This window comes from Panulirus ornatus, chromosome 20 (assembly GCF_036320965.1).
Source record: "Panulirus ornatus isolate Po-2019 chromosome 20, ASM3632096v1, whole genome shotgun sequence".
NCBI classification, from domain to species: Eukaryota; Metazoa; Arthropoda; class Malacostraca; order Decapoda; family Palinuridae; genus Panulirus; species Panulirus ornatus.
Window position 1 is genome coordinate 78,082,719 of NC_092243.1, and position 19,013 is coordinate 78,101,731.

At 41.6% G+C, this 19,013-nt stretch overlaps 1 protein-coding gene across 1 annotated transcript in view; it reads left to right on the plus strand.

The window, feature by feature from the left end:
- The window catches only part of E23 (Early gene at 23), a 200,421-nt gene that overhangs the window by 163,767 nt on the left and 17,641 nt on the right, over nt 1–19,013 (plus strand). Inside the window, exons 11-14 of the mRNA XM_071675333.1 lie at nt 7,797–7,927; nt 8,181–8,388; nt 13,906–14,120; nt 17,525–17,733. Of these exons, the coding sequence (XP_071531434.1) occupies nt 7,797–7,927; nt 8,181–8,388; nt 13,906–14,120; nt 17,525–17,733 (763 nt within the window). The remainder of the gene's footprint in view (nt 1–7,796; nt 7,928–8,180; nt 8,389–13,905; nt 14,121–17,524; nt 17,734–19,013) is intronic.

A 19,013-nucleotide genomic window follows, 5' to 3' on the forward strand; every position in this document is an offset into this window, starting at 1 on the left:
GAACCAATCACTTTCCTCTCTTCTTACTCGTACACATGCCTTACATCCTCGATAAAAACTTATCACTACTTCTAACAACTTGCCTCCCACACCATATATTCTTAATACCTTCCACAGAGCATCTCTATCAACTCTATCATATGCCTTCTCAAGATCCATAAATGCTACATACAAATCTATTTGCTTTTCTAAGTATTTCTCACATACACTCTTCAAAGCAAACACCTGATCCACACATCCTCTACCACTTATGAAACCACACTGCTCTTCCCAAATCTGATGATCTGTACATGCCTTCACCCTCTCAATCAATACCCTCCCATATGATTTCCCAGGAATGCTCAACAAACTTATACCTCTGTAATTTGAGCACTCACCTTTATCCCCTTTGCCTTTGTACAATGGCACTATGCAAGCATTCCGCCAATCCTCAGGCACCTAACTATGAATCATACATACATTAAATAACCTTACCAACCAGTCAACAATACAGTCACCCCCTTTTTTAATAAATTCCACTGCAGTGCCATCCAAACGCGCTGCTTTGCCAGCTTTCATCTTCCGCAAAGCTTTTACTACCTCTTCTCTGTTTACTAAATCATTCTCCCTAATATATATATATATATATATATATATATATATATATATATATATATATATATATTTTTATTATACTTTGTCGCTGTCTCCCGCGTTTGCGAGGTAGCGCAAGGAAACAGACGAAAGAAATGGCCCATCCCCCCCCCCCATACACATGTATATACATACGTCCACACACGCAAATATACATACCTACACAGCTTTCCATGGTTTACCCCAGACGCTTCACATGCCTTGATTCAATCCACTGACAGCACGTCAACCCCGGTATACCACATCGCTCCAATTCACTCTATTCCTTGCCCTCCTTTCACCCTCCTGCATGTTCAGGCCCCGATCACACAAAATCTTTTTCACTCCATCTTTCCACCTCCAATTTGGTCTCCCTCTTCTCCTCGTTCCCTCCACCTCCGACACATATATCCTCTTGGTCAATCTTTCCTTACTCATTCTCTCCATGTGCCCAAACCACTTCAAAACACCCTCTTCTGCTCTCTCAACCACGCTCTTTTTATTTCCACACATCTCTCTTACCCTTACGTTACTCACTCGATCAAACCACCTCACACCACACATTGTCCTCAAACATCTCATTTCCAGCACATCCATCCTCCTGCGCACAACTCTATCCATAGCCCACGCCTCGCAACCATACAACATTGTTGGAACCACTATTCCTTCAAACATACCCATTTTTGCTTTCCGAGATAATGTTCTCGACTTCCACACATTCTTCAAGGCCCCCAGAATTTTCGCCCCCTCCCCCACCCTATGATCCACTTCCGCTTCCATGGTTCCATCCGCTGCCAGATCCACTCCCAGATATCTAAAACACTTCACTTCCTCCAGTTTTTCTCCATTCAAACTCACCTCCCAATTGACTTGACCCTCAACCCTACTGTACCTAATGACCTTGCTCTTATTCACATTTACTCTTAACTTTCTTCTTCCACACACTTTACCAAACTCAGTCACCAGCTTCTGCAGTTTCTCACATGAATCAGCCACCAGCGCTGTATCATCAGCGAACAACAACTGACTCACTTCCCAAGCTCTCTCATCCCCAACAGACTTCATACTTGCCCCTCTTTCCAAAACTCTTGCATTCACCTCCCTAACAACCCCATCCATAAACAAATTAAACAACCATGGAGACATCACACACCCCTGCCGCAAACCTACATTCACTGAGAACCAATCACTTTCCTCTCTTCCTACACGTACACATGCCTTACATCCTCGATAAAAACTTTTCACTGCTTCTAACAACTTTCCTCCCACACCATATATTCTTAATACCTTCCACAGAGCATCTCTATCAACTCTATCATATGCCTTCTCCAGATCCATAAATGCTACATACAAATCTATTTGCTTTTCTAAGTATTTCTCACATACATTCTTCAAAGCAAACACCTGATCCACACATCCTCTACCACTTCTGAAACCACACTGCTCTTCCCCAATCTGATGCTCTGTACATGCCTTCACCCTCTCAATCAATACCCTCCCATATAATTTACCAGGAATACTCAACAAGCTTATACCTCTGTAATTTGAGCACTCACTCTTATCCCCTTTGCCTTTGTACAATGGCACTATGCACGCATTCCGCCAATCCTCAGGCACCTCACCATGAGTCATACATACATTAAATAACCTTACCAACCAGTCAATAATACAGTCACCCCCTTTTTTAATAAATTCCACTGCAATACCATCCAAACCTGCTGCCTTGCCGGCTTTCATCTTCCGCAAAGTTTTTACTACCTCTTCTCTGTTTACCAAATCATTTTCCCTAACCCTCTCACTTTGCACACCACCTCTACCAAAACACCCTATATCTGCCACTCTATCATCAAACACATTCAACAAACCTTCAAAATACTCACTCCATCTCCTTCTCACATCACCACTACTTGTTATCACCTCCCCATTTGCGCCCTTCACTGAAGTTCCCATTTGCTCCCTTGTCTTACGCACTTTATTTACCTCCTTCCAGAACATCTTTTCATTCTCCCTAAAATTTAATGATACTCTCTCACCCCAACTCTCATTTGCCCTTTTTTTTCACCTCTTGCACCTTTCTCTTGACCTCCTGTCTCTTTCTTTTATACATCTCCCACTCAAGTGCATTTTTTCCCTGCAAAAATCGTCCAAATGCCTCTCTCTTCTCTTTCACTAATACTCTTACTTCTTCATCCCACCACTCACTACCCTTTCTACTCAACCCAACTCCCACTCTTCTCATGCCACAAGCATCTTTTGCGCAATCCATCACTGATTCCCTAAATACATCCCATTCCTCCCCCACTCCCCTTACTTCCATTGTTCTCACCTTTTTCCATTCTGTACTCAGTCTCTCCTGGTACTTCCTCACACAGGTCTCCTTCCCAAGCTCACTTACTCTCACCACCCTCTTCACCCCAACATTCACTCTTCTTTTCTGAAAACCCATACAAATCTTCACCTTAGCCTCCACAAGATAATGATCAGACATCCCTCCAGTTGCACCTCTCAGCACATTAACATCCAAAAGTCTCTCTTTCGCACGCCTGTCAATTAACACGTAATCCAATAACGCTCTCTGGCCATCTCTCCTACTTACATAAGTATACTTATGTATATCTCGCTTTTTAAACCAGGTATTCCCAATCATCAGTCCTTTTTCAGCACATAAATCTACAAGCTCTTCACCATTTCCATTTACAACACTGAACACCCCATGTATACCAATTATTCCCTCAACTGCCACATTACTCACCTTTGCATTCAAATCACCCATCACTATAACCCGGTCTCGTGCATCAAAACCACTAACACACTCATTCAGCTGCTCCCAAAACACTTGCCTCTCATGATCTTTCTTCTCATGCCCAGGTGCATATGCACCAATAATCACCCACCTCTCTCCATCAATTTTCAGTTTTACCCATATTAATCGAGAATTTACTTTCTTACACTCTATCACATACTCCCACAACTCCTGTTTCAGGAGTATTGCTACTCCTTCCCTTGCTCTTGTCCTCTCACTAACCCCTGACTTTACTCCCCAGACATTCCCAAACCACTCTTCCCCTTTACCCTTGAGCTTCGTTTCACTCAGAGCCAAAACATCCAGGTTCCTTTCCTCAAACATACTACCTATCTCTCCTTTTTTCACATCTTGGTTACATCCACACACATTTAGGCACCCCACTCTGAGCCTTCGAGGAGGATGAGCACTCCCCGCGTGACTCCTTCTTCTGTTTCCCATTTTAGAAAGTTAATACAAGGAGGGGAGGATTTCTGGCCCCCCGCTCCCGTATATATATATATATATATATATATATATATATATATATATATATATATATATATATATATATATATATATATATATGCTCTGTGGAAGGTATTAAGAATATATGGTGTGGGTGGCAAGTTGTTAGAAGCAGTGAAAAGTTTTTATCGAGGATGTAAGGCATGTGTACGTGTAGGAAGAGAGGAAAGTGATTGGTTCTCAGTGAATGAAGGTTTGCGGCAGGGGTGTGTGATGTCTCCATGGTTGTTTAATTTGTTTATGGATGGGATTGATAGGGAGGTGAATGCAAGAGTTTTGGAAAGAGGGGCAAGAATGAAGTCTGTTGTGGATGAGAGAGCTTGGGAAGTGAGTCAGTTGTTGTTCGCTGATGATACAGCGCTGGTGGCTGATTCATGTGAGAAACTGCAGAAGCTGGTGACTGAGTTTGGTAAAGTGTGTGAAAGAAGAAAGTTAAGAGTAAATGTGAATAAGAGCAAGGTTATTAGGTACAGAAGGGTTGAGGGTCAAGTCAATTGGGAGGTAAGTTTGAATGGAGAAAAACTGGAGGAAGTAAAGTGTTTTAGATATCTGGGAGTGGATCTGGCAGCGGATGGAACCATGGAAGCGGAAGTGAATCATAGGGTGGGGGAGGGGGCGAAAATCCTGGGAGCCTTGAAGAATGTGTGGAAGTCGAGAACATTATCTCGGAAAGCAAAAATGGGTATGTTTGAAGGAATAGTGATTCCAACAATGTTGTATGGTTGCGAGGCGTGGGCTATGGATAGAGTTGTGTCCAGGAGGGTGGATGTGCTGGAAATGAGATGTTTGAGGACAATGTGTGGTGTAAGGTGGTTTGATTGAGTAAGTAATGTAAGGGTAAGAGAGATGTGTGGAAATATAGAGAGCGTGGTTGAGAGAGCAGAAGAGGGTGTTTTGAAATGGTTCGGGCACATGGAGAGAATGAGTGAGGAAAGATTGACCAAGAGGATATATGTGTCGGAGGTGGAGGGAACGAGGAGAAGTGGGAGACCAAATTGGAGGTGGAAAGATGGAGTGAAAAAGATTTTGAGTGATCGGGGCCTGAACATGCAGGAGGGTGAAAGGCGGGCAAGGAATAGAGTGAATTGGATCGATGTGGTATACCGGGGTTGACGTGCTGTCAGTGGATTGAATCAGGGCATGTGAAGCATCTGGGGTAAACCATGGAAAGTTGTGTGGGGCCTGGATGTGGAAAGGGAGCTGTGGTTTCGGGCATTATTGCGTGACAGCTGGAGACTGAGTGTGAACGAATTGGGCCTTTGTTGTCTTTTCCTAGTGCTACCTCGCACACATGAGGGGGAGGGGGATGGTATTCCATGTGTGGCGAGGTGGTGATGGGAATGAATAGGGGCAGGCAGTGTGAATTGTGTGCATGGGTATATATGTATGTGTCTGTGTGTGTATATATATGTATACATTGAGATGTATAGGTATGTATATTTGCGTGTGTGGGCGTGTGTGTGTGTACATTGTGTATGGGGGTGGGTTGTGCCATTTCTTTCGTCTGTTTCCTTGCGCTACCTCGCAAACGCGGGAGACAGCGACAAAGCAAAATAAATAAATAAATATATGTATATATGTGTGTGTGTAAACGCCCATACACGCACATATACATATCATCACATACATACATACATACATATACATACACATACACAGACAAATACATATATTCTTATGTACGTATTCATACTTGCTTTCATCCAATCCTGTTGCTACCCTGCCCCACAGAAAACAGCATTGCTACCCCATGCTTCAGTGAGATAGCGCCAGGAAAACATACAAAAAAGGTCACATTCATTCACGTTCAGTCTCTAGCTGTCATGTGTAATACACCAAAACCAGAGCGTTAAGAACAGAGGACTGAGCCAAAGAGGGGAAAATCCTCACTTGGCCCATTTCTTTGTTCCTTCATGTGGAAAAGTAAAAGTTGGAGGGTAAGATTTTCAGCCCCATGCTCCCTCCCGTTTTAGTTGCCTTTTACGACACGCAGGAAATATGTAGGAAGTATTCTTTCTCCCCTTTCCCTAGCGATATGGAAAGAGAGCTGTGGTTTCAGTGCAGTATACATGACAGCTAGAGACTGAGTGTGAATGAATGTGGCCTTTTTGTCCTTTCTGGTGGTACCTCGCTGGAGGGGGGGTTGCTATTTCTTGTGTAACAGGTTGGCTATGGGAATGTATGAAAGCAGCAAGTATGAATATGTACATGTGTATATATGTATGTATATGTTGAAATGTATTGGTATGTATATGTGCGTGTGTGGGTGGGTTGGGCTATTCTTTCGTGTTTCCTTGCGTTACCTCGCTGACGCGGGAGACTGCGATTAGGTACAATAAATATAAATAAATAGTTTTTTTTATTATACATAATCGCTGTTTCCCGCGTCAGCGAGGTAGTGCCAGGAAACATGATACAGAGCCAGAACCATCCTAATTAGAACATCATATGTTAACATTCCTGTTGAAAAAAAATGAAAGTATTTCCCTCGTTCAAGGTAAAATGTGTACCCATTACCCATTTACTGCTTCTGAAATCAGACAAATCACATAAAAGCAACTTGATAGATCAAGATTATCAAAGCTTTTGATGGTTTTGAATACTTGCATAAGATGACCTCTTAACCTTCTCTTTTGTAAGCTAAGTAGATTCAAGTTGTTTAATCTGCACTTGTTGGATTTGTTTCTCGGCCTGGAAATCATGTTGGTAGCTCAGCACTGCAATTCTCCCCGTTTTGTCTATTTCTTGTATTAGGAAGGGTGACCAAAACTGGACACAATATTTGAGATGGGGACAAAACAATTAATTGGAAAGCTAATGTGTGAGGTGGTTTGATCGAGTAAGTAATGTGTGAGGTGGTTTGATCGAGTAAGTAATAATAGGGTAAGAGAGATGTGTGGTAATAAAAAGAGTGTGGTTGAGAGAGCAGAAGAGGGTGTTTGAAATGGTTTGGTCACATGGAGAGAATGAGTGAGGAAAGATTGACAAAGAGGATATATGTGTCAGAGGTGGAGGGAACGAGGAAAAGTGGGAGACCAAATTGGAGGTGGAAAGATGGAGTGAAAAAAATTTTGAGTGATCGGGGCCTGAACATGCAGGAGGGTGAAAGGCGTGCAAGGAATAGAGTGAATTGGAACAATGTGATATACCGGGGTCGACGTGCTGTCAATGGATTGAACCAGGGCATGTGAAGCGTCTGAGGTAAACCATGGAAAGTTATGTGGGGTCTGGATGTGGAAAGGGAGCTGTGGTTTCGGTGCATTATGACATGACAGCTAGAGACTGAGTGTGAACGAATGTGGCCTTTTTTGTATTTTCCTAGCACTACCTCGCACACATGAGGGGGGTGGGGGTTGTTATTTCATGTGTGGCGAGGTGGCGATGGGAATGAATGAAGGCAGACAGTATGAATTATTTACATGTGCATATATGTATATGTCTGTGTGTGTATATATATGTGTACGTTGAGATGTATAGGTATATATATTTGCGTGTGTGGACGTGTATATATATACATGTGTATGTGGGTGGGTTGGGCCATTCTTTCGTCTGTTTCCTTGCGCTACCTCGCTAACGCGGGAGACAGCGACAAAGCAAAATATAAATAAATAAAAAAATACTTGAGAACTCCCTTGGTACGTATATTTCTGCCTCAGTGATTCAGAAGACAGGATGTGTATCACTGTATTCACATGGAATCTCTGACTTGGGTTGATATCAGCTATCTATTTTTCAGTTTTCCTATTTTGTTGGTGTTGTTTTCCCTAATACTCTGATTACACAAACTTGTAATGTGAATCTCCAGGGAGTTTTCCAATGGCCTGTATCACTGTTTTCAAAACAACAGAAACTATTTATCCCTGACATTCAACAGTTGGGGGCGAGGAGGAGGACAGTGGTCGGTCATCATGGTCAGAGGAGACAGTTAGTGAAGCTTCAGGGACCACTTCATGTGACGAGTATTCAGACATGCAGTGGCCTACATCATTCTTCACACAGTTTAAGGTATTCTTACAAAGATTCATACAAGACTAAAGAATATTTTAGATTGAATTTGTTATTCTATATGTTGCTATGAAATACTTCCCTACTGGAGTAATATTTTGATTTTGTATCACTGTATTGTCATCACTATGAAAAACCTCTAATTAATATCTCATCAAAATTTCTGGTCGAGTGATTTCACTGATGCTCATACAGTATGAATATGTATGGAACTTCATTAGCCCTTGAAACTTGATCAGTTTTTCTTTATCAGGTCCTAACACAGCGTAACTTCCGTGTGGCTCGTCCCATCATACTATCATGGCTCAATGGAGCACAGACATTGATCCTAGCTATAATTGCTGGACTCTTATGGTATCAGGCACCACCAACAGAAGAAAACCTTCAAGATATTCAGGGATGGATGTTTTTCTCTACACATTATTGGATGTTGTTCATATTGTTTGCTGCACTTCAGTCATGTAGGTAACATTGCTATTTATTTATTTTTTTTATTTTGCGGTGTCGCTGTCTCCCGCGTTAGCGAGGTAGCACAGGGAAACAGACGAAAGAATGGCCCAACCCACCCACATACACATGTATATACATACACGTCCACACACGCAAATATACATACCCATACATCTCAACGTACATATATATATACACACACACAGACATATACATATATACACATGTACATAATTCATAGTCTGCCTTTATTCATTCCCATTGCCACCCCGCCACACATGAAATAACAACCCCCTCCCCTCAAATGTGCACGAGGTAGCGCTGGGAAAAGACAACAAAGGCCACATTCGTTCACACTCAGTCTCTAGGTGTCATGTAATAATGCACCGAAACCACAGCTCCCTTTCCACATCCAGGCCCCGCACAACTTTCCATGGTTTACCCCAGACGCTTCACATGCCCTGGTTCAATCCATTGACAGCACGTCGACCCCAGTATACCACATCGTTCCAATTCACCCTATTCCTTGCTCGCTTTTCACTCTCCTGCATGTTCAGGCCCTGATCATTCAAAATTTTTTTCACACCATCTTTCCACCTCCAATTTGGTCTCCCACTTCTCCTTGTTCCCTCCATCTCTGACACATATATCCTCTTGGTTAACCTTTCCTCACTCATTCCCTCCATGTGACCAAACCATTTCAAAACACCCTCTTCTGCTCTCTCAACCACACTCTTTTTATTACCACACATCTCTCTTACCCTATTATTACTTACTTGATCAAACCACCTCACACCACATATTGTCCTCAAACATCTCATTTCCAGCACATCCACCCTCCTGCGCACAATTCTATCCATAGCCCACGCCTCGCAACCATACAACATTGTTGGAACCACTATTCCTTCAAACATACCCATTTTTGCTATCCGAGATAATGTTTTCGACTTCCACACATTCTTCAAGGCTCCCAGAACTTTCGCCCCCTCCCCTACCCTATGATTCACTTCCGCTTCCATGGTTCCATCTGCTGCCAAATCCACTCCCAGATATCTAAAACACTTCACTTCCTCCAGTTTTTCTCCATTCAAACTTTTTTTTTTTTTCTTTTGCTGTCTCCCGCGTTTGCGAGGTAGCGCAAGGAAACAGACGAAAGAAATGGCCCAACCCACCCCCATACACATGTATATACATACGTCCACACACGCAAATATACATACCTACACAAGCTTTCCATGGTTTACCCCAGACGCTTCACATGCCTTGATTCAATCCACTGACAGCACGTCAACCCCGGTATACCACATCGCTCCAATTCACTCTATTCCTTGCCCTCCTTTCACCCTCCTGCATGTTCAGGCCCCGATCACACAAAATCTTTTTCACTCCATCTTTCCACCTCCAATTTGGTCTCCCTCTTCTCCTCGTTCCCTCCACCTCCGACACATATATCCTCTTGGTCAATCTTTCCTCACTCATTCTCTCCATGTGCCCAAACCATAACCATTTCAAAACACCCTCTTCTGCTCTCTCAACCACGCTCTTTTTATTTCCACACATCTCTCTTACCCTTACGTTACTTTCTCGATCAAACCACCTCACACCACACATTGTCCTCAAACATCTCATTTCCAGCACATCCATCCTCCTGCGCACAACTCTATCCATAGCCCACGCCTCGCAACCATACAACATTGTTGGAACCACTATTCCTTCAAACATACCCATTTTTGCTATCCGAGATAATGTTCTCGACTTCCACACATTCTTCAAGGCTCCCAGAATTTTCGCCCCCTCCCCCATCCTATGATCCACTTCCGCTTCCATGGTTCCATCCGCTGCCAGATCCACTCCCAGATATCTAAAACACTTCACTTCCTCCAGTTTTTCTCCATTCAAACTCACCTCCCAATTGACTTGACCCTCAACCCTACTGTACCTAATAACCTTGCTCTTATTCACATTTACTCCCAATTTACTTGACCCTCAACCCTACTGTACCTAATAACCTTACTCTTATTCACATTTACTCTCAACATTCTTCTTTCACACACTTTACCAAACTCAGTCACCAGCTTCTGCAGTTTCTCACATGAATCAGCCAATAGTGCTGTATCAACAGCAAACAACAACTGACTCACTTCCCAAGCTCTCTCATCCACAACAGACTGCATACCTGCTCCTCTTTCCAAAACTCTTGCATTCACCTCCCTAACAACCCCATCCATAAACAAATTAAACAACCGTAGAGACATCACACACCCCTGCCGCAAAACTACATTCACTGAGAACCAATCACTTTCCTCTCTTCTTACACGTACACATGCCTTACATCCTCGATAAAAACTTTTCACTGCTTCTAACAACTTGCCTCCAACTCCATATATCCTTGATACCTTCCATAGAGCATCTCTATCAACTCTATCATAAGCCTTCTCCAGATCCATAAATGCTACATACAAATCCATTTGCTTTTCTAAGTATTTCTCACATACATTCTTCAAAGCAAACACCTGATCCACACATCCTCTACCACTTCTGAAACCACACTGCTCTTCCCCAATCTGATGCTCTGTACATGCCTTCACTCTCTCAATCAATACCCTCCCATATAATTTACCAGGAATACTCAACAGACTTATACCTCTGTAATTTGAGCACTCACTCTTATCCCCTTTGCCTTTGTACAATGGCGCTATGCAAGCATTCCGCCAATCCTCAGGCACGTCACCATGAATCATACATACATTAAATAACTTTACCAACCAGTCAACAATGCAATCACCCCCTTTTTTAATAAATTCCCACTGCAATACCCTCCAAACCTGCTGCCTTGCCAGCTTTCATCTTCCGCAAAGCTTTTACTACCTCTTCTCTGTTTACCAAATCATCTTCCCTAACCCTCTCACTTTGCACACCACCTCGACCAAAACACCCTACATCTGCCACTCTATCATCAAACACATTCAACAAACCTTCAAAATACTCACTCCATCTCCTTCTCACATCACCACTACTTGTTATTACCTCCCCATTAGCCCCCTTCACTGAAGTTCCCATTTGTTCCCTTGTCTTACGCACTTTATTTACCTCCTTCCAAAACATCTTTTTATTCTCCCTAAAATTTAATGATACTCTCTCACCCCAACTCTCATTTGCCCTCTTTTTCACCTCTTGCTCCTTTCTCTTGACCTCCTGCCTCTTTCTTTTATACATCTGCCACTCATTTGCATTATTTCCCTGCAAAAATCATCCAAATGCCTCTCTCTTCTCTTTCACTAACAATCTTACTTCTTCATCCCACCACTCACTACCCTTTCTAATCTGCCCACCTCCCATGCTTCTCATGCCACAAGCATCTTTTGCACAAGCCATCACTGCTTCCCTAAATACATCCCATTCCTCCCCCACTCCCCTTACGTCCTTTATTCTCACCTTTTTCCATTCTGTATTCAGTCTCTCCTGGTACTTCCTCACACAAGTCTCCTTCCCAAGCTCACTTACTCTCACCACTCTCTTCACCCCAACATTTTCTCTTCTTTTCTGAAAACCTCTACAAATCTTCACCTTCACCTCCACAAGATAATGACCAGACATCCCTCCAGTTGCACCTCTCAGCACATTAACATCCAAAAGTCTCTCTTTCGCATGCCTATCAATTAACACATAACCCAATAACGCTCTCTGGCCATCTCTCCTACTTACATACGTATACTATGTATATCTCTCGTTTTAAACCAGGTATTCCCAATCACCAGTCCTTTTTCAGCACATAAATCTACAAGCTCTTCACCATTTCCATTTACAACACTGAACACCCCATGTATACCAATTATTCCCTCAACTGCCACATTACTCACTTTGCATTCAAATCATCCAACACTATAACCCAGTCTCGTTCATCAAAACCACTAACACACTCATTCAACTGCTACCAAAACACTTGCCTCTCATGATCTTTCTTCTCATACCCAGGTGCATATGCACCAATAATCACCCATCTCTCTCCATCAACTTTCAGTTTTTCCCATATCAATCTAGAGTTTACTTTCTTACACTCTATCACATACTCCCACCACTCCTGTTTCAGGAGTAGTGCTACTCCTTCCCTTGCTCTTGTCCTCTCACTAACCCCTGACTTTACTCCCAAGACATTCCCAAACCACTCTTCCTCTTTACCCTTGAGCTTCATTTCACTCAGAGCCAAAACATCCAGGTTCCTTTCCTCAAACATACTACCTATCTCTCCTTTTTTCTCATCTTGGTTACATCCACACACATTTAGACACCCCAGTGAGCCTTCAAGGAGGATGAGCACTCCCCGCATGACTCCTTCTTCTGTTTCCCCTTTTAGAAAGTTAAAATACAAGGAGGGGAGGGTTTCTAGTCCCCCCCCCCTCCCGTCCCCTTTAGTCGCCTTCTACAACTCGTGAGGAATGCGTGGGAAGTATTCTTTCTCCCCTATCCCCAGGGATATATATAAATATATATATACCTGGTGTTTATGGTTCTAGGTAAAGCACATGATAGAACTGAAAGAGTTGCCTTTTGGGAGGTTTTAAGAATAAACAATGTGGAAGGGAAGCTGCTGGAAACAATGGGAAGATTTTTCAAGGGTTTATGACATATGTACAAATAGGAAGATAGGGAATGAATGGTTTCAAGTGAAGGTTGGTCTGCTGCAGGGGTATGTGATGGATAAATGCATCAGAGGTGGAGGGAACCGGGAGAAAAGGAAGACCAAATTTGAGATGGAAGGATGGAGTGAAAAAGATTGAGTGATCTGAGCTTGAACACACAGGAGTGTGAAAGGCATGCATGATATAGAGTGAACAGGGACAGTGCAGTATGCTGAGGACAACTTGCTGTAAATGGACAGAAGCAGGGCGTTTTATGCATCCAGGATAAACCGTGGAAAGGTCTATGAGTTCATGTTGTGGATAGGGAGGTATGGTTTCAGTGCATTACACATGACAGTTTGAGAATGGATTTGAACAGATGCAGCCTTTCTTCGTCTGTTCCTGGCCCTACCTCGTAATGCAGGAAACAGTACTCAAGTAAAAAAAAAGAAATATATAATAAATAAGATGACCTTGGTTAGGACATCCAGTTGCATGTGCTATCTCAACTAACATAAGAAAAAATTGATGCATTATAATGTATGTTACTTGTGTTGCATGATTTGATAAGTCTCTATCTTACCCTCAGATAGACTTCACACCATTCACTTTTGTTTTCTTTTTTAAGACAATCTAAAAAGTGATTATCCTTTCAGCCATGTAAATTGTGTGTTTGTACCATAAATATTGATAAACATTTTGTGTTTTAAGTTATTTTGATGGTAATTTCTATCTCCTAGAATGAAGTTTCCTTCACTGAAATTACCCTTTTAACTTTTTCAGACAAATCATGTGATTATGATTTTTTTTATGTGAGAGAAGAGTTATTCAAAATATGTACTCCTTTGTCATTTTGCAAGATATTAGTAACCATGTTAACTGACTCCACCTCCTTGTCATTCCCTACAGTCCCAGCTGAGCGTGAAGTAATAACTAAGGAGCGTGCCAGTGGCTCGTATCGAGTTAGTGCTTATTACTTAGCCAAGATGGTCGGAGAACTGCCACTAACCTTCACCTTGCCAACCTTATATTTCTTTATCTCGTATACAATGATGGGTTGGGACAACACCATCACTGGTTTTATGCTCCTCTTCATGCTACTGCTCAACACTCTAGTTGCACAGGTACAGAGTTTCATATAATGTTTCTTAGGATGTACATATTATGCTTTATTTTAGAAAACAATATATACAATATATTTTCACAAATATTGGTATCATAGGTTCCACTATAGTATTATGTTGTAAGTGGAAGGAACTGCAAGAAAATGGACATTCTTGTCAGCATTAAGCACTAAAGCACAAGATAAATTATTGACCATAAAATAATGTCAGGTTGTGCACTATGAAGACTTTGGAGATTACTGTATGACTGGCACTCCCTGGTGTATGTGACTGGCCCTCCCTGGAATATGTGACTGGCACTCCCTGGATAATGTAAATGACACTCCCTGGAGTATGTGACTGGTATTCCCTGAAGTATGTGAGTGGCACTCCCTAGAGTATGTGACTGGCACTCCCTGGATAATGTGATTGGCACTCCCTGGAGTATGACTGGCACTCCTTGGATTATGTGACTGACACCCTCTGGATCATGTGTAAAGGACATTTTTTTTCAGGATAGCCTTGGTAACCTCCTGTACCTTCTTGCACAGAGGTAGATACTCTTAATTTGTTAGAAGAAATTGCTAAAGATGTACATAGGCTTTTTTTGTTTGAATTTCATGTAAAATGTGCAAATAATTGAACTGAGTGAAAAGTTTTATTAAGCAAGTATAGACTAAAATATAAAGAATATTTTGAAACTTTTTTCATTTGATGTGTAGGTTTACTACATACTAGATATATGTCATTTGTACCACAGAAATTTGGCACCTAGTAAATCAGGCACTTACAGTAAATCATTCTGTTGTAAGACATCCCTGAAAACTGTCAGAGATGTAGAAGGCTAAGATGAAGAAAATTTCTAGAATGATAAAGGTGTAAGGATAAGTAGTGTAGGATGCAATGCAACCTATTAGTATGATATATGTTTTGTGACCACCAAGAGTTGAGATTTCCATTCAGAATTATTTCTATCTCTTGTTTGGTTGGGCTTTATGCCTATCAACTGCAAGGGTCAGTATGATTATCAACATCAAGTACATCCACCAGCTGACAAATCTTTAACACTTTCCTTAGATGCTAAAGATAAAACCACACACACTCTTACCATATATATGGCCCATGACATCTGTCAAATACAGTAACACCTAAATGTATGTTATCTGTTGTAACAACAGTATTCATAACTGTCACGCTTTCAAACTGTTTATTTTATTCACTCATGTCTTATCATAGTATCGTAATTTCTTTTCATTTATATTTTATTATACTTTGTCGCTGTCTCCCGCGTTAAGGAGGTAGCGCAAGGAAACAGACGAAAGAATGGCCCAACCCACCCACATACACATGTATATACATACACGTCCACACACGCACATATACATACCTATACATCTCAACATATACATATATATATATATACACACACAGACATATACATATAAACACATGTACATAATTATTCATACTGTCTGCTCTTACTCATTCCTGTCGCCACCCCGCCACACATGAAATGACAACCCCCTCCCTCCGCATGTGCGTGAGGTAGCGCTAGGAATAGACAACAAAGACCACATTCGTTCACTCTCAGTCTTTAGGTGCTATGTATAATGTAATTTTTTTATTTTACGTCATTCACACGTGTTCATAGCTTGACAAGTCACTGAATAAAGTTGTCCGTAAGTGTCTTTCTGCCTGTTCTATGTACACTTTGTTGTACTGTCATAGTAGAATGATGTAAGAAGAATCTTTTTTTTTTTTTTTTTTTTTTTTTTTTATACTTTGTCGCTGTCTCCCGCGTTTGCAAGGTAGCGCAAGGAAACAGACGAAAGAAATGGCCCAACCCCCCCCCCATACACATGTACATACACACGTCCACACACGCAAATATACATACCTACACAGCTTTCCATGGTTTACCCCAGACGCTTCACATGCCTTGATTCACTCCACTGACAGCACGTCAACCCCTGTATACCACATCGCTCCAATTCACTCTATTCCTTGCCCTCCTTACACCCTCCTGCATGTTCAGGCCCCGATCACACAAAATCTTTTTCACTCCATCTTTCCACCTCCAATTTGGTCTCCCTCTTCTCCTCGTTCCCTCCACCTCCGACACATATATCCTCTTGGTCAATCTTTCCTCACTCATTCTCTCCATGTGACCAAACCATTTCAAAACACCCTCTTCTGCTCTCTCAACCACGCTCTTTTTATTTCCACACATCTCTCTTACCCTTACGTTACTTACTCGATCAAACCACCTCACACCACACATTGTCCTCAAACATCTCATTTCCAGCACATCCATCCTCCTGCGCACAACTCTATCCATAGCCCACGCCTCGCAACCATACAACATTGTTGGAACCACTATTCCTTCAAACATACCCATTTTTGCTTTCCGAGATACTGTTCTCGACTTCCACACATTTTTCAAGGCTCCCAAAATTTTCGCCCCCTCCCCCACCCTATGATCCACTTCCGCTTCCATGGTTCCATCCGCTGACAGATCCACTCCCAGATATCTAAAACACTTCACTTCCTCCAGTTTTTCTCCATTCAAACTCACCTCCCAATTGACTTGACCCTCAACCCTACTGTACCTAATAACCTTGCTCTTATTCACATTTACTCTTAACTTTCTTCTTCCACACACTTTACCAAACTCAGTCACCAGCTTCTGCAGTTTCTCACATGAATCAGCCACCAGCGCTGTATCATCAGCGAACAACAACTGACTCACTTCCCAAGCTCTCTCATCCCCAACAGACTTCATACTTGCCCCTCTTTCCAGGACTCTTGCATTTACCTCCCTAACAACCCCATCCATAAACAAATTAAACAACCATGGAGACATCACACACCCCTGCCGCAAACCTACATTCACTGAGAACCAATCACTTTCCTCTCTTCCTACACGTACACATGCCTTACATCCTCGATAAAAACTTTTCACTGCTTCTAACAACTTGCCTCCCACACCATATATTCTTAATACCTTCCACAGAGCATCTCTATCAACTCTATCATATGCCTTCTCCAGATCCATAAATGCTACATACAAATCCATTTGCTTTTCTAAGTATTTCTCACATACATTCTTCAAAGCAAACACCTGATCCACACATCCTCTACCACTTCTGAAACCGCACTGCTCTTCCCCAATCTGATGCTCTGTACATGCCTTCACCCTCTCAATCAATACCCTCCCATATAATTTACCAGGAATACTCAACAAACTTATACCTCTGTAATTTGAGCACTCACTCTTATTATTTATAAAATGACCATATTAGACCGTTAAGCTTCAAAAACCCAACAGCATTTCTGAAAACAGTTGTTAACGGTCATGCAAGAAAATGTTTTTAGTGTACATTATAACAGGATGCTATGATTTCACCGTGTATTTTTATTTACAGAGTGTGGGCTTGCTTATAGGAGCAATATGTTATGACTTGCAAGTTGGTATTACCATTGCAGCGATATTTACACTCTTCACACAGTTGTTTGGAGGATACCTAGCTCACCGAATTCCACCCTGGCTTACCTGGGCCAAATACCTATCAATGGTTCACTATGCTTTTCAAAATATGAATATTATTCAGTTTACATATGGAAGAGAGATAAGGTAAGAGAACAGTCATTCATTTTTTTCTCTATGTGGTATGTAAACTGTACTTATCATGGGGAATATAGTTTTCATCTACAGTACGTTATCAGAGATCCATAAATCAGAAATCCAGACAATTTTGCCAAGAATTTTTTAAGAAAAATCTTTTCATTTTAGGCATAATCTTACTATCCCTACTAATGTATAGGTAGTGTGACATTGTGCAAATATCCAATGTGACAAAGATAGCACAAAAGAAGAATACTTTCTTACTACATAGTAAGATTCCCATGAAAGTTATTTGATGCACAAGTTCAACATTTTAAATGCTTTCTTTTTATTCACTCGGAAATCCACAAATGTAGAAAATCTAGGAATTCCAGGTCCCAAGCACTATGGATGTTTGATGCAACCTGAACAGGTCTATTTTAGTATTATGACATGATTGCTGCAGTTACTGATATATTTTATAAGACAATTAGTTCATTACCTTTATTACCGTGAAAATTATTCAAGGTACTATTTCCACTACCAGAGATCCTGCCATTAAGAGAATGACAAGTGATTAATTTAGAATTGGCAGGAATTTTTGTACTGCTAGAGCATCCCCTTTCCCATGGATTAGGGCATATTTCCATGGTAAATGGGTGTCAGTATCTAATCATGTTGTAACCTGTTCTCTAAGGGTATTTTGGATGGCCAGTACTCTTCATAAAAATAAGAATATTCATACATCTTGTCACTAGGGCTACAGTGACTGACACAGTACCTCCACCCATTCTGCTGCCTTGTTCACCCATTCCCCTTACTCACATCAGCAATCTGTTTGTCAGGGGACTCCACCCTGTAGCAGTCAGTTTTGGACCAGTGGTATTGGAGGGATGAACTAGCCTCAAATACAGATGTTTAGACATCCTGGAAAAATACTGGTTCCTGCATCAAAGGTCCATTTTCCCTTCTCTGGTGGAGAAATGTATCTGATATTGTAGGCAAATGTACAGAAGAGGTACTAGGTATGTGACAGCTTAGCCCCACAAACAGATGAAACCTTAAAACAAAGAACTGATTTAGTTATTACAGACTTCAGATCAGAGAGACTTACCTGTGATGAGGATTGATAAGTCATAAAGGCTCTATATTGATGAAAATAAGGTTCCTTATTCTCATGACACATTAGTTTTATCTATTTGTATCTGATGCCTGCTCCCCCCAGGAACTCCCAACAAGGGGGTGGCCATCGTAAAGAGTCTCCACTTATCCCTGTCCTTAACATACTTCCTCTCATACACCATTCCATG